We start from the raw sequence: 15,449 nt of genomic DNA on the forward strand, positions 1-15,449 counted from the left end.
GCTGACACTAGTGCTGGGGGGGGGTTTGGCGTTGCTGGCCGTGACGGTGTCTTCGGTTGAAATTGTTTGATGCAGGTTTTTTAAAAATATTTTATTGATTTGTGACGTGAATGCATGGGGGGGGCACTGGTGTGGCATGGGGGGGGCGGGTGATTTGAGGAAGGTTTAAGTGTGGGGTTTTTTTTCTGTGGAGTTGCTTTTTTGGGGTGATTTGGTTGTGCAGCCCCTGGACACCCCCTGCCTGCCAGCTCGCAGGCCTGCGGGTTGCGTCTGAGATGGGGGGGGGTCCTGTCCATGGGGGCCCGGGGGGGAAGCCCCAGAATTGCCAAGTGCCCAGAGCAGCTGGCGCCTCCAGCAGGGGCTCGTAGAAATAGGCCAATATGTTGCCCTGGTAACACCTCCCCCTACCCTCCCCAGCTAGTTACCTCCCCCAAACACCTCAGCCAGTCCCCCCCAGTCAATAAACCTCCTGTCCCTGCCCCCCCTTGTGTGCACCCACCCCCTGCCAGTCCCTGCCAGGCCAGACCTGGGACTTGCAGCCCTGGGCCAGCTGCGGGGTGGCCAGCAAGCCAGGTTCAGTGTTTTGTTTTGTCCCGTTAACCAAAGAGCCCCGGGCCCCCCGGTGCCGCCCCACAGCATCAGGGCAGCATCAGCACCCCCGCCCCCCCCACCCAGGCCCTCTCCAGGCAGCAGGAGATGCTAGGTGTCAACCAAAGCAGCTGAGGCCAGGCCTGGGTCAGGGAACAGGATGGACCTCAACAGGCGGGGGAGCAGTGGAGGACCCACAAAAAGTGCAGTGAAACCTAAAAGCAACCCCTCTGCCTTGAGCTGGGTCTCCTGCCCCCTCGGGTGCGGGGGTGCTGCTGGCTGGCCTGCCTGCCCCCCACCCCCTTGCCTTGCTTTGGCCCACCCCTCTGTTCGCCCACTCATTGGAGGACGTGTGGGGGGGTGTCTTGGGGCAGACCCATGTCGTATCTAGGAAGGGGGGAGGGAGCAGTGTGGGGGGGTGTCTAAGCAGTTGGGGAGTGGGGGGGGGCTAGTCTCAGCTCTGGCCCTGCCACACTCCAGCACTTCCAGGCCTCGGGGTGCACCAGGCTGTGGGGTCTCCCCTGGCACAGGCTGCTGGGGGGCACAGGGCCCTGCAGTCCTAGCCTAGCCATGGGCCAAGGCCGGCCCCTGCAGGTGGGTCCCATCCTGGGTGCCTGGCGCAGGCAGGGGGGGTGGCCAGTTGGCTGGTGGTCAGGCCAGGGCACTAAGAGGCCATTCGCCCCCTCCCGCCCCACTGCCGGAGCAGGGACCCGGATGGGCAGGAATCCTGCTGGATTTTGAGCCTTGTGCCTTGATGGGCCCCTGCCTGAGATCCAGCCCCTGCACTTCGGGGTGTAGCGCGGGGCGGCCAGCGTTCATCTCCCCCAGGAACAGCCTGGGCCTGACGTTGGATCCCTGTATCCTCAAGAGACACCCTCCCCCCCCGACCCCTTGCCCACACATCCGTGAGTTGTGCCAGTCCCTGAGGCCTGGCAGCTCCTAGCTTAGCACCCCCCCAGCATGGCTCCCCCTAGCCCACCCCCAGGATTCCTGGCCTCCCCCGCCAGTGAAGCCCTGGGAGCTCCTGAAGCCGGCTCCGCGGCCCACTTGCGGCTCGCTGTTACAGCCGGCGCTCCCTGCCCCTGGCTACACAGCTACCTCGCCCCGTCGCCAGCGCATCGCACCCCGACGGGCGGTGAAACGCCGCGGCCCATTCCCCACGCTCCGCCGGCCCCCCCCACCCCGCCCCTGGGGGGAGCATTCATGGTTTCACAAACCTCATGTTGCTGCTAATTACAGGGGTGCCTGGTCGCCAGACAGGGCCCCGCTGGTTGTTTTTTATTCCATTCCCTGGGGCGGGGAGTGGGGGGCCCACCTGGGCCCACACCCTGGGAGCTAACCAAAGAGGGAGAGGGAGACACCTTGGTGCTGGGATGCCACATGGGTGGGGGGGGCGGGGGGGGCGAGAATAAAACAGCCTTTTGCATTAAAGACCAGGCCATGGGCATGGCTGGCGGCTGGGGATGGCAAGCCACAGCCGGGCGGCTGGCGGCTGGGGACGGCAAGCCACAGCCGGGAGGCTGGTGCCTCGGGCCCAGCCCAGTCTGGGGTTTAATCCCAGCAGAGGAAGCAGATCCCGCGCAGGCTGGAGCTGGGTGCCAGGCCGGGGATGCTGGCCAGAGGGGCCGCCAAAAACAAAACAGGCTCACGCCTGAGGTTAAAGGGTGGGGAGCCGTGAGGCCTCGGGGCTGAGCCTGTGCCAGCTGCTTTCCCCCCCCCCGATTGAAACTGGCAGCTCCGAGCCTTGAGATGCAGCAGTTGTGAGCCCCAGAAGCCGCCCCGCATTGCCCAAGCTGTGGGCGCCGGCCCCACCCCTGCGGCCGCGGGCATCCCAGCACCTGCTTCGGCATCGTCGCAGGCACCAAGTCACACGTGTGGGCGTGGGGGGCCAAGCGCCAGGACAGCCACGGCTTGGGCTGAGCAGAGGGCTGCAGGCTAGCCCCAGCGCTGGCTCGAGGCAGGGAGGTGCCTGCATGGGGCCATAACTGCTGGGCAGGGGCCTGGGTCCCGCTGGAGAAAGGGGACACTAAACCAACCACCTCTTTTGCTATCCCCCCTGTGCAGCTTCCGCCCCGCCGCCCCCCCCCCCCCCCCCAGGAGTTAGCACCCTTTAATTTATACCAAGGAGCATTTTGTACAGGTTTTTAAGTTTTGGGTTTTTTTAAAAAAAATCTCGAGGTTTCTAGTTTTGTATTCTTCCCGCTTCTGTGCTCCAGCCGGGCTTGTGTCCCCACACCCTCCCCGCCTCTGATGGAGCTCCCACTCGGCTCATGGGGAAGTTTTTGTTTTTAAATAAAAAGGTGGGAAAGAAAAAAAAGGAAAGTTGGCTCAGTCTCCTCTGTGGTTTGGCGGTTGCCTGGGAAAGGCCCGGTAGGTTAGTGCAGCTGCAGCAATTCTGGCTTCCAGCACCAGGGGGCGCTCTCTGGCAACGTTAGTCACATGATGCACAACCTGTGGAACTCATTGCCAAGGGACGCTGTATCAGCCACCGGCCGCTGTCAGAGCCAGGATACAGCACTAGCTGAACCATTGGGCTGATCCACTGAGGCTGTTTCTTTGTTCTTAAGCCATGGGGGTGAGGGATTCAGGGCCAGTTTATCAGCAAAGGGTTTGTCCAGAGTAAGGAAACACATCCCAGGGTGAGCAAGTCAGCCTGGGACTTGGAGCCCCAGCCGCGTCCAGGCTGGAGCACCGTTAGCTTGGGCGTGTCCGTTTCCTCAGCGGTTTCGGTTGGATCTTTTGCCCAGGAAAACAAACAAACCATTTAACCCTGGCAGAGCAACTGTCGAAGCCCAGGACGTCAGGGCCAGATGCTGAGCTGCCCCGCAGTGCCCTGCATAGCACCCCTGCTTGGGCGATGCTCCCAGTACCAAGAACAGGCTGAGAATAGGCGCCAGTGACTCTGGCAGGAGGGGGAGGTGGTGGTGGTTAGGGACAGTGTATTCAAGACTCCTCTGCAGCCCGGCATGGGCTCTGCCCCCCGCCCCAGGGCAGCGCTCACCAGCCGGGACCCTGGGGCTACGCTGCAGCGGGTGCTGTTCTGGAAGCGGTCTGAGACCGAACGTGCTCATGTCACAGCAGGGCCCAGGCTCACCCCTACTCCAGCTGGGTTAATTCAGCACAGGAGAGACGGGAGCCCGCAGCGGGAACCAGGCCCTTCTCGCGCGGCCCAGGGGGCTGCAGCTGGGGCCTGCGGCACCAGAGCTGCCAGGCTCCCTCCCTGCGTTCCCAAGCCGAGGGGGCGGGTAGGGAGGCCGGCGGAGATGCGTCAGAAGCAGCTGCCCAGGCATGACTCAGCGGGTGCAGGCAGCCAGCCAGCCAGCCCGCCAGCCCCCTCTGCAGCAGCAGCAGCTCCCCTGCCAGTGGCCCGGGGGCTAGTCGAAAGGGACATGGGTGGGAGCCACCAACGCCTGGCCGCATGGGCACAGGAAGCTGGGGGGGGGGGCAAGAGGCCTGCGTTCCATTCCTTGGACTGCGTGCCTGAATCCCCTAGGCAGCTGAGCTGAGTTTTCTAACGGTAACAGCCTCATTTACCCACCAGCTGCGTATTGGTGCAAGGCCCCACCCTGGGAGTGCTCCAAGCCCCACCCCAGGGAATTAGGGACGGGGCTACGCACCCCTTGCACCCCGTGGAACCGTGCTCAGCCTGGAGGAGCGAAGAAAACGGGCCCCAGCCGTTACACCAGGGCAAGATCTGGGCAAGGCCGCCGTATGGTCCTTTGCCTGCTTCCTTGTGCGGCTAGTGAAGCCTGGGGATGAGATTTTCCAGCAGGGGCTGGAGAGGGAGGATATGGCTCAGCGCGGAAGGGGGCTCCCGGGGAATTTTTAAATGCCCTGTAATAAAATGAGGGAAGGGAGCTTCTACTCCTACCAAACTGGGGGGGGGTGGGGGGGGGAGAACCACAGGGAGAGGAGGAATTTTTTCCTACAGCTCACATCCCTTTGACTCCATGCTCCTAACTCTCTTAGGCATGGCTTCTGCCTAATCCCCGTTCCGCCTTCCCAACACGAAGGCCAAACTTCGGCCCCGAAAAGCCAGCCGAGCTGTTGCCCCCACCCCCATCCGCCCGCCCCCACCAGAAACACCCCTGACGCCGCCGTCTCTATCAAACGTGGGTTTGTTTTTATTCTCGCAACTTGACAAGCACTCTCTACGGCTGCACTTGTGGGAACATCACATGGCAACAAACAGGAGTTAATCTAGAATATTTTTTTTTTCCTTTAAACCTTATTAAAAATGAGATTGGTCCTAAAAATATAGAAAGAAAGAAATTTAAATTCACAAAACCTGTACATTATCAAAAAGCCACTGAACCACCACGCTGGGCTATATAAAAGAGAGCCAGTCCGGATCCTTGTACCGGGAACGTGAGAATATCTTTCTTTTAGGGCGGCTGGTTCTTCCTGTTTGATCAGACAGAGATGGGGGGGGGGAGAGAAGAGGGAGGGCCAGTTCTAGACTCCCCCCCCCTCAAAAAAATGTAATTTCCAAAGCCAACTCATTAAGGGTTAAAAAATAAAATATATTCCACATCTTACCCTTTCTCTTACTTAGTCCAGAACGGATTTCTACCCGCTGGTGCATCCCCCGTAAGGAAGCATGGACTGGCGGGATTTCAGACACGTCTGGATTAATTTGGGGGGGGGGGGGGATGGCAGGGGCTAAGAGGGAGGGTGAGGGTTTACAATTCAGGGCGTCTTATCAGGGAAAAAAAATTTTTTTAAAAACCAACACCACCACACCCTTACAGAGACTCTAAAACTCGCCCATGACAAAAACCAAAACAGAAACCTGACAGCTCCCAAATAGTAAAAAAAACCAACCCCCCCCCCAAAAAAAAACAAAAAAAGTTTGTTACCGCGCCGTTATTTAGATAAAATATAAATATTTATGCATAATATAAAGTCAGTTCAAACAGACTTCAAATCCACCTCTTCTTTCAAAGCAAAAAAACAACATAAAAAGGGTTTGAGGTTATTTGATAGAAACAAGGCTACTTTTTAAAGACGAGGGGCAGGGGGTGGGGGAATGCATGACAGAGGCTGCTTCCATCGCAGGGCTTCCCACCCCCCCAAGGTAGGTTGGTTGATTTCAGTGCTTGTGGTGAGTGACGACAGGCTGGGGGGGCGGGGGGGGTGCCCCAGCTGTCCCACAGCCGGACTGGACTCTGAAGGGGGCTCCCCTGGGGCCCGCCCGCCAGCTGCCCCAAAGCGAGTACCCGTAATATCGTGGTTTGAGGAGCTGGGGGGCAGCCAGGGGGTTGATTACCACACCATCACTCCAGCTCCGTGACTCTCCATCCCCAGACTTGGCTTAAGACTTGGGAAGGGCAAGGGCAAGGGACCCCACTTTCCAGAAAGGCCTGGGGGAGACCAGCAAGGGCCGCAGAGTGAATGAGCAAAGGGTTAATGGGGGCCATCGGCGGGGGGAGTTATTTCCAAACAGAACAGGCCGGGGGGGTTAGACAGAACCCAGCTCAGCCTCCCCTGCCTAGATAAGGCCTGGCCGGCCCCTGCCCCCACCCCCAGCATTCACCAGCAGACTTTACCCTCAATACTGGGGAGGTGGGGGGCGCAGGCTGCAGCTAATCCATGCAGCAACCGAGTGCCCACCCCCCTTCATTTTAAGCTGGGTGCCTAGCCCCCCTAGGCAGCTGGGGAGGATTTGGGGGGGGGGGGGGGGAAGAGAAGCAAGCCTTCACCTCCAGCTCTCCCGCACCCGAGCCAAGGACGGGGTCACGGGGCAGAGGGAGAGACTCTCCATTTGGACCCAGGGGCCTGGGCTCCCTGCAGTGTCGGGAGCCAGGGGCCTTTCCCCTGCCCTGAGCAGGTTGCGAGGTTGGCCAGCGCCCCCAGTGCACCTTCACCAAAGGCCCCCCAAGGTCCCCCAGGCCCAGCGAGCGGCGGCGCTGGGGAGGGCGGGGGGGAAATGTAGCCTTGAGTAGAGGCGGGGCCTCCCATGAGCTGGGGGCGGGGCTTGTACACTGGGGGCAGCGGAGTCCTTGGTGCCAGCTGAGCCATTCAGGGGCTTGGGGGGGGGGGTGTCGACCACCCCTTTGGCCCCCGCATCCCGTTGTGGGGCAGCCGCCAGCCCAAAGGGAGGGGTCCTGCCCTGCTCCCCCTGCCGGTTCTTTGCTACGGCGAGGGGGGGATGCGTGCTGCCTGCGAAGAGCACACAGGGGGGTAGGGGGGCTGGGCCCCCCCCATGGAGTGCAAACCCACCAGCTTGGGGAGCGAGGGGGGGCTGAAGGAAGAGGAAACACCACAAGCCCTACACCCGGGGGAGGGGCACAAACAGTCAGGGTCCGAGGTCAGGCTGGGATCCCATGAACAAGCCCAGGGCACTGGGGCTGGGGGGTTTCTTGCTGAGGAGCAGAGGCAGGGAAGGAACCCCCCCGCAGAACCACCGCCCCCCCCCCAGCTCCAGCTCCAGGCCATGCTCAGCCCAGCCCAGCCCAGGGCCCTGTGGGTGTGTCAGACACCGACCCCCACACACAGATAATAGGGGTGGGGGGAAGGGACAGTCCAACAGGAGAGAAGGTTCTGACCCAGAGGGGGGTGGGTGGGGGACACAACAGAGGGACACCCGCTGCTAAAGGGTCTGCCAGGGTAGGGCCTGATGGGGGAGAGGGAGGGGCCTTTTTTGGGGGGGGGGGGTTGGAAGAGGGTTAGGGTTAGAGAAGGAGGTAGTATAAAGGTCCCGGAAGGAAGGCATGGGAAGGTCCCGGAAGGTAAGGGCGAGGGAAGGAAGGCATGGGAAGGTCCCGGAAGGGAAGCAGCGAGGCAGGGGGGAGGGGTGTGTGGAAGCAGCACGTCTCAGTGTCATTGCGAGCGGGTCCGGGCGTGAAGCTCGACGCGAATCTCGAGGAGTTGAGTTCACTTTACTGGCCATTAATGCCTCAGGGACAGCGCACAGCGGTACTGTCCTCATACACGTTCACTACGAACTATTGCTATATTAAATACTCCCAGCCAAGGGGGGGGGTCTTTCCTCGTTTGCCGGGTCGGGAGGTGGCGAAGTAGAAAAGGAACCCGACGAGCGATCGCCCGGTTTCTTTCTTTTTTGGCTTACACAGTCCGTGAGTCCGGGTGGCTGGGGGGTGGGGTGGGGGGGAAGGGAGCAGCTGGACCGTGGAGACGCCCCGTTACCCCAAGCCCCCTGGTGGTGGGGGGAGTGGGGGGGCCTTTTCCACGCCACGTCGGGACCAGCCTCCGTCGGGAATTCAGCAGGCAGCGAGATCGGCTCCTGGGGAGTCAGTTCTTTTGCAGGGGGGACGGGGTGTCTCTCCCCACCCCACCCCGCACGAGACAGGTCTCAGGTCAGGAGCGTGGAGGGAGGGGGGCTCCGTCCCCCCACACAAGCCCCGGGCTCCCGCTTCACGGGTTAGGAGCGTGTTTTCCCTGATAAAATTCCTCCCACCGGCTCTCGAAGAAGCTCCGCATGGCGCGCCCGGCCTTGCCCACCTCCGAGTCGTCCTCGTTGAAGGTCTGGCAGTTGTCGAACACCCGTGTGGCGTCGGCAGCGAACTCCTCGCAGCTCACGTATCTGGGGGGAGAGGGACTGAGTCACCCCCAAGTGCCCCCCGCCCGGATCACAGCAGCCTCCAAGAGCAGGGAACAGAGTCTCGGGGTGTCTGGTCCCCTGTGCTCCCAGGATCAGATCTCCTGCCCTCTGACTCCACAACCGCCACCCTCCCCCATTGCCTGACCCCCCACCCCATCCCCCATCCTGGCTCTTTCCCTCTATCCTCCCCCCACAACAGCAGTTGCCCCTCTGGCCCAGCGACACCTGGGCAGTGACCTGCAAGCCCCTGGAAAGAAGGAGGAGAGGCCCCCGTGCCAGCCCCACACAGCCAGATGGGTGCAGGTAGGTTCTTAGTCCTTGGGGCCAAGCGGCCCAGGGAGGGTCGCACAGCACCAGCCCACAAGCTCCATGCTTCCCTTTGGCTCCTCGCAGAGAGTCCCCCGCTCCCCAGGAGGAGAGCAGAGCCCCCCACCCCAGCACTCACTCGCCCCGCAGCAGCCGCGTCCGCATGGTGGCGAAGTCCATGGGGTTCTTGATGATTTTCCTGTAGCCGGGCACCAGCCGGGGGTTGACGGGCTCCAGGAAGGGCCAGGCATCCTCCTGAGACTCCATCTCCATCAGGATGATCCTGCAGAAGGGAAGGGACATATACCAAACTGGGGTGTACAGTGTCCCTCCCGCCCCCCAGCTGGGACATGCACATGACCCCCCTCATCAGGCCCCGCCCCAGCTGGGGGGCACACCCCAGGGTACGTACTCGCAGAAGGTCAAGTCGCTGCTCTGGCCCCGTGGCGACAGTCTCCTCCGCTTGGAGGGGGACAGGCCCTCCCCTGAGTAGCGGGGCACCGACAGGGTGTCACGCCTCCGCGGCAGGACCCGGCGCCCGGGGCTCTCCTCCTCCTCCGGGAAGCCCCCCCCAAAAAGACGCCCGCCTTTCCGCTTCTTGCCCCGCCTGGGCGAACTGGGGTCGTCGTAATACTCGCCTCCTGCCTGCAAAGAAAGAGAGACTGGGGGAGTCACCCGCTGGGACCGGTCACTCCCTCCCACAACCCGCACATTGGGGAAACTGAGGCACAAGGGGAGGCGCTCCTCCGAGGTCACACAGCCACCCCCCAGCAGTCCTGGCTCCCAGCAGGGGACCGTGCTGAGAATGGGGTAGGGGAGAGGGGGCATTACCTGGCCTCAGAAAGATCTCAGTGAGGGGGGCAGCCAGGCTCAGCCCATGCACAGGTCGAAGGCCAGCTGGGCTCCCACGGGAGCGTACCTGGGAGACGCAGACGGAGCAGAACCAGTCCCCATCTGGCACCTCCGTCATCCTGGGCCGGTGGCAGTAGAGGTGGCAGCCGCGGTCGCAGCCATCACACAGCAGCAGGTGTTCGTCATCGTCCCCCTTTCGGCACACCAGGCACGTCTAGGGGGAGAGGGGAATGCGAGGTGGGCAGGCTGAGAGAGGCCCCCAGCCCCCGACAGGAGCCCAGCCCAGCCGGGCATTTATGTCTCACCCTACTAGGCCCATCCAGCCCTGACCCCCTCCCTGCCTCTGCACTGGGAGCATGGCTCCCCCAACAGAGTTCCAGCCCCGACTCTCCCTCCTGCAGCGGGGAGTTCCACCTCTTCCCTGCATGACCCCACCCCAACCCCTTACCACTTTGTTGACCGACTTCTCCCAGGCGATGGATTTCTCCAGCTGGTAGATGCACAGGGAGACCTGGGCCGCACTCCGGCACCGCTCCAGGGTCTGGCGCCACGTCCGCATCCGGGGAGTGATCTCGTAGGCGCTGGGGGGGCACGGACGGACACTCAGTCTGGCACATGGAGGATGCCCTGACGGGGAGCTGGTCACATGCTAAGTAACCCCTCACTGCCACCCCGCACCCAGCCCTGGGGAGGGGGCTACTGACCAGGTTGTCCAGAGAGGGAAACATAGGCATGGAAAGACAGGGATTCGCCCAAACCACACAGCAAGGCAATGGCATGGCTAGGAAGAAAACCCAGGAGTCCTGGCACCCAGCAACTCCCTGCGTTAACCCACTAGGCCCCACCCCCATCCCAGAGCCAGGAGAAGAACCCAGGAGTCCGGGCTCCCAGCCTGTGCTCTGGAGTCTGGTCCCGGAGGCCCCTGTTGCCCCCTCACGGGCCAGGCACTTACATCTCCGTGCTGCCCAGGTCCAGCGCCTCGGGGCTGCTCAGCACGGCCTTCTCCACCACCACCTCATGCGGGGGCCACAGCGGCTCCTTCAGGTACCGGCGTTCCATGTTCTGCTCCAGCGCAGCCAGCCGCAGGACGGCCAGGTCCAGGGGGTTGGTGGCCTCCCGGCGCGGGGGCAACCCCTCCCGCCGGTTCTTGAGGGTGATGTCCTCCAGGGCCCCCACCTTGTGCTCGCAGTACTGCAGGTCGTCCCGGGCCGAGTCGGGGCTCGGACACGTCCAGCCCTGGGGGGAGGGAGAGCCTTAGAGGGGGGCCGGGATCCCCTGCACGGATGCCAGCCGGCTTTACCAGCTACCCAGCAGCACCTGGGGCTGCCTTGGGGTCATTCGTCCAGGTGCCAACCTCTTGAGCTCACAGCCCCGCGGGGGGACCCTGGAGTCTGGGCAAGGCAGCCGGACCCGGGGAAGGAGTTCGCGGGAATGACCGGGCAGCCGCCTGGGCCAGGGCCCCCATCCCCTGCACCAGGTGCACCCTGCAGCACCCAGGAGGCATGCAAACCGCAGCACCCTCTAGCTCTCCCAAGCTAGAGCGGGGGGCGCAGGGCGGGGGCCAGGCTCCTCACCCGGATCTGCAGATCCGCCATCAGGACCCGCTGCTCCAGCTCTTCCACCCACTGCAGGAGGGCGAGGTCCATCTCGTAGGCCCGCTCCGTCACGGACCACCGGGCCAAGGCTTCCTGAGACACGGGGGGGCCGGCGGCCTGGGGCTGGAAGATGGGATCTGAGCAGGAGAAAGGCAGGGTTACAGCCCGGCATCCTCCCCCCTCCCCCCCACCTCCCCCCGCCTGCCGGCGCGGCCTCACCAGCAGAGGTGCGGGCGCAGACCTCGTGCAGATACTCCTTGTGCTTGGTGAGATGCTTGTGCAGGGCCTTCTCGCGGATCCCCCGCGGGTGCAGCGCTCGGGCCATGGCCTCCAGCTCCTCCGGGTCCTTGAGCCACCACCAGCCGCTCTGCATCTCTGCAAGGTAGCGAGGGAGCCGGCTGAGCCGGGGGAGGGGGGACCCCAGGGGAAGGGGACCCCAGCAAGGAACGGGAGACGATCCGACAATCCCCACCACCCCGCAGCACGGCAGGGAACGGGACCCAGGAGTCCTGGCTGGCACCGAAACCCAGCTCCCTGCCTTCTGTCAAGACGTGGGCGAACGTGGTCTCCTGCCACCCTGTGCTTCACCCGAGGCTGGGTGCCCCCAGTGAACGGCAGGCTGAGGGAAAGACACAAGAGGGAGACCCACCCTCCCCCAGGCAAGGAAGGAAAGTCTGGATGGGCAGAGAGGGTGGCACTGGGGGAAAAAGCCATGCTGGAAGTGGCAGGTGGGGAACTGGGCTGCCCCGGGGGAGAAGAGAAGAGCAGGGCTGGGGGCATTGCTCAGCTGCAGGGGGATCCTCACCTGGGGGCACGGGCTGTGCCATCAGCTGGGTGAGATACTTCTGCTCAATCTGCTTGAAGAACTTGGTTGGGGGCCGGCCCCGGCGCTTGGGTTGCCCCGGCGGCTCCTGGGCATTCTCGGGTCCGCCCCGGCCCCTCGGGCACGTGCTGGGCACCCTGGGGCTGGCGTGGACGGGCGTGGAAGCGAAGGGGGGAGACGCGGGGCCATTTGGCTGGGAGGAGAGAGAGCGCAGGTGAGAGGTGCCGGGTGCACAGCCCTCGCCCCAGCCCTGCCGCCCCCCCCCCCCCCCGGAGCCAGTCCCTCCAGCCCCCCAGGGGCTCGGAATCCAAGTGACCCATGTCACAGGGCTCCCCTCATTTCCCACGGGCCTCGTCTGTGCTCCTGCCCACCCTTCCTCCCCTCACAGCCACCACCCTACTCCTCCCTGGACTCAGCCCCACACCCTCAGCCCAGGCACCCCGTGGATCCGCCAGGCGCCAGCCAGTTCCCCTGACCCCTCCCTGGGGCCCAGATCCTGCCGCAGGGGCTAAGGGAAGAGGATGGGGCAGCTTTTCAGCCCTGCTTAGAGCGACACCTACAGGGGCCAGAGGGGAGGGTCCCTTTGGCAGTGCCAGCTGACCCTGTGGGCACAGTGAGTCAGGCGCCTGCCAAAGGAAATTGCTAGGCCCCCCCACCCGTGTCCCATTCCATTAACTCTTTTCGCGCCCACTCCAGCAGTGGCCCCAGGCACCCTGCCAGCTCTCACCTGCCTGCCCGTGGCCTTGGGCTGGTCCCCGGGGTGAAGGCTGTGAGGCTGGGGGGCTGCTCGCAAGTGGGGCTCCTCCTCCGAGGTAGCAAGGGGGGCAGCGGCATGGCAGGGAGTCCTGGGCAGTAGGTTGAACCAGGGCCCCCGTTTCTCCGCTGTCTCTGGGAAGCTCTCCTCCAGGGCGGGCACCTCGGGGGCAGGGGGGCTGGGGTCCCCCTTCCCGGGGCTGCTGTCCGGGGTGAGCACTGAGCCGTTGAGTAGGGACGACTGCGTCTGGCTCAGCCAGGACAGGAAGGCCGACTGGCTCAGGTCGTGCTGGCTCTGGCAGGGGGGCATTGAGTCCTCCAGGAGCCCATTGAGGGGCGGGGGCTTGGGCCCGCCCGGCCGGGCCGGCTCCTCTTTGCTTTTCCGCGGCCGGCCCCGCGCCCGGGAGGCTGGGCAGTTTGGCCGGCCAGGGATGGGCACCGTGACCGGTTCCTTCTTCACTGGGGAGATCGCCGGGGCCACCTCTTTCTCCTCCTCCTGCTCCGTGTCCTTGGGCCCCTCCTCCGTAGCTGCAGGTGGGGGTGTGGGAAGAGATCAGAGCCATGCAAGCCCCTCCGCTCCAACAGCCCCCACTCCCCACGAGGCCCCCGACTCAGCTCACCTGCCTCGGAGCCCTCCACGAAGATCCCGCCCAGGTGGGGCAGGACCCAGTACCGCCTGCGGTAGCGGTCCTGGCCCAGTGCTGCGGCCCGCAGCGTCTGCGAAGCGTGAAGCAGCTTCTTCCGAAAAAACATCTGCCTCTGTGGGGGTGGGGGGGGGAGGAAAAGAGGGCAGAGAGGGTGAACCGGGGGGAGGTATCGTCTGCTGGGGGCTGTCCCGGGGGATCCAGAGCCAGAGGCCGGAAGCTCCCCACCCCAACACTGGCCAGCCTTACCTTGGCTAGCTTCTCGATCTGTCTCTCCAGCTCGGGGACGCTGGCTGCGGGAATGCTGGCCTGAGCGGGAAAAAATGGGACAGTCAGGAGGAGTGAATGCCCACCCCCTTCCTCCGGCTCTGCATACGGGACCCCAATGCGGATGGGGGGGGGGGGAAGAGAGAGGACAGTCCCTCCTTTAACCCCTTCAACATCAGCAGCTCTGGTTCACCCTCGTGCTGTCGCCCCTATGGTGCCCCTGGGGAAACTGAGGCACCAGGGAACGAGACTTGCACGGGCCAGTGGTAGAGCTGGGACAAGAACCCAGCAGTCCTGTCTCCCCCATTGCCTCTGCTTGAACCCCTAAAAATGACACTGCCTCCAAAAGCCAGAGGCGAACATCCCCACTCCCCTCGCCTGGGGCCTGGCCCTGCCATGCAGCTACCTCCTCATCCTTGCGGGATTTCCGGCCCCGGCTCTCTTCCTCCTCTGTCTCCAGGCCCCTGGTCTCCTCTGGGAGCCGGGAGCTGCGCCGCCTAGGCCCCTCGTCCAGGCCCGTGATCTCGGGTTCCGGGCGGCCCGTCTTCTTGGCCAGGGCGATTTTCAACCTGCCGAGCCACACAGGGAGCGTCCTGAGCACCAGCCGGGGACACCGACTCCCTTCCGCCCCTCGGGTACCCACGTGGGCGGAGGGCAGGTGCACAGTTTGGATCCAACAGGCCGGGAGCTCAGTTTTTGCCCTCGCAGAGCGGATTCAGCAGCGTACAGCCTCCTTCCAGTTCACCAAGACGCCTGGAGCCCCTCTGCCCCCACCCCATACATTTCTCTGCCAGAAGTAAGGCTGGGCATTTAACTGATCCTAAAATAGGCGGTCAGTTCATCAATCAAAAATTGCCCAATATTTTAAAGCACTGACTTATTCCAACTATAAACCACAGGCGTTCATGGCCTCCCGCAGGCTGCGCCCGAGATCAGCGATCCCCAGACAGACTCGAGAGCCGCAAGTGGCTCTTCAGTGTCTCCCCCGCGTCTCTCTGCGACACACGACATTAAAACACCGTGTGACTTAATTATTGACCCGTCTAAAGTATCAGCCCGTCAGGATGCTTTTGTTATGTTCTTAACCGACTGCAGTTGATGAAAGAATAATACAGCAGAATGACGGACTGGGTGAGAATCATATAGAAATAAAAACTAGATACTCTTTAAATAGGGAGTACCTAGCGCTCTAGTCCATGGACCAATGAATTCACACGGCGGTGGCTCTGCTGGGCAATGCAGAGCGCTAATTTGGCTCCTGAACCACTGAGGTCTGAGCATCCCAGCTTAGACATTGGTGCTTCATTCCAAACGATGAGCTACTCGAGCTCAGAACGGAAAATGTGTTGAAATGAAGTTCCAACTGATGAAAGATGCAATCGCAAGGGTAGGTCAGCGCCTACTTCAGGGCATCTCGCTGGAATATTTAACTCTGGTCGAATAATAGGCAGTCAGTTGACATTATCTGGTTAATCAATTGCCCAGAAACTCCGCCCCCAGCCAGCTCCCAGCCTCCTCCCCGACCCAGCCGGCCGCCCGAAGCCCTCAGGAGCACCCACCTGCGCAGCTTGCCCTCGATGATCCATTTATTCCTCCTGTAGTTGGACATGTTCTCCAGAGTCTTGTCGATTTCACTGCAAGGACAGCCCAGAATTGAGTTAGGGGGAGACCCGCAGAGTAGTCCCGTCCAGACCTCTCCCCGCCCCGCACCCCCTGGGGAAGGCAAAGGAGCAACACCCACCAGGGTGCCAGGCCCGGATCTCACCTCCAGGCCCAGCCCGTTGAGTCCCTGCCCATCACGTGCTCGGGAACGGTTCAGAGCGTGTACGGCTGGGGCGGGCGGAGCACAGCCCATAGACTACGAGTCCCAGCATGCAACACTCCCACCTGGATTGAAGCAAAGCTTCCCACTCAGAGCCAGATGGCAGCACTGCATTCTGGGACTTCTTGTCTACAAGCCCACTGAGCGCTTAGCTCAAACCATGATAGGATATCTAGTTTCCCTGACCTGCACCATTCCTAGGGTCAAGGCAACCTAATGCACGCTGGGATATGTA

At 62.8% G+C, this 15,449-nt stretch overlaps 1 protein-coding gene across 4 annotated transcripts in view; it reads right to left on the bottom strand.

Annotated features, from left to right (window-relative positions):
* Nucleotides 1–4,688: 4,688 nt before the first annotated feature.
* BAZ2A (bromodomain adjacent to zinc finger domain 2A) overlaps nt 4,689–15,449 on the bottom strand; it is a 33,858-nt gene continuing 23,097 nt past the window's right edge. For all 4 annotated transcript variants that reach the window (XM_073318970.1, XM_073318972.1, XM_073318969.1 and 1 more), the window contains 14 exons: nt 14,952–15,026; nt 13,799–13,961; nt 13,375–13,434; nt 13,102–13,240; nt 12,456–13,009; nt 11,711–11,921; nt 11,125–11,280; nt 10,885–11,042; nt 10,263–10,546; nt 9,759–9,891; nt 9,378–9,524; nt 8,871–9,103; nt 8,598–8,741; nt 4,689–8,134 (listed from right to left, as the gene is read on the bottom strand). In XM_073318970.1, coding sequence (XP_073175071.1) covers nt 7,966–8,134; nt 8,598–8,741; nt 8,871–9,103; nt 9,378–9,524; nt 9,759–9,891; nt 10,263–10,546; nt 10,885–11,042; nt 11,125–11,280; nt 11,711–11,921; nt 12,456–13,009; nt 13,102–13,240; nt 13,375–13,434; nt 13,799–13,961; nt 14,952–15,026 — 2,626 coding nt within the window. In that variant the 3' untranslated portion in view covers nt 4,689–7,965. The remainder of the gene's footprint in view (nt 8,135–8,597; nt 8,742–8,870; nt 9,104–9,377; nt 9,525–9,758; nt 9,892–10,262; nt 10,547–10,884; nt 11,043–11,124; nt 11,281–11,710; nt 11,922–12,455; nt 13,010–13,101; nt 13,241–13,374; nt 13,435–13,798; nt 13,962–14,951; nt 15,027–15,449) is intronic.

The sequence above is a fragment of the Lepidochelys kempii genome, chromosome 20 (genome assembly GCF_965140265.1).
Source record: "Lepidochelys kempii isolate rLepKem1 chromosome 20, rLepKem1.hap2, whole genome shotgun sequence".
NCBI lineage: Eukaryota > Metazoa > Chordata > Testudines > Cheloniidae > Lepidochelys > Lepidochelys kempii.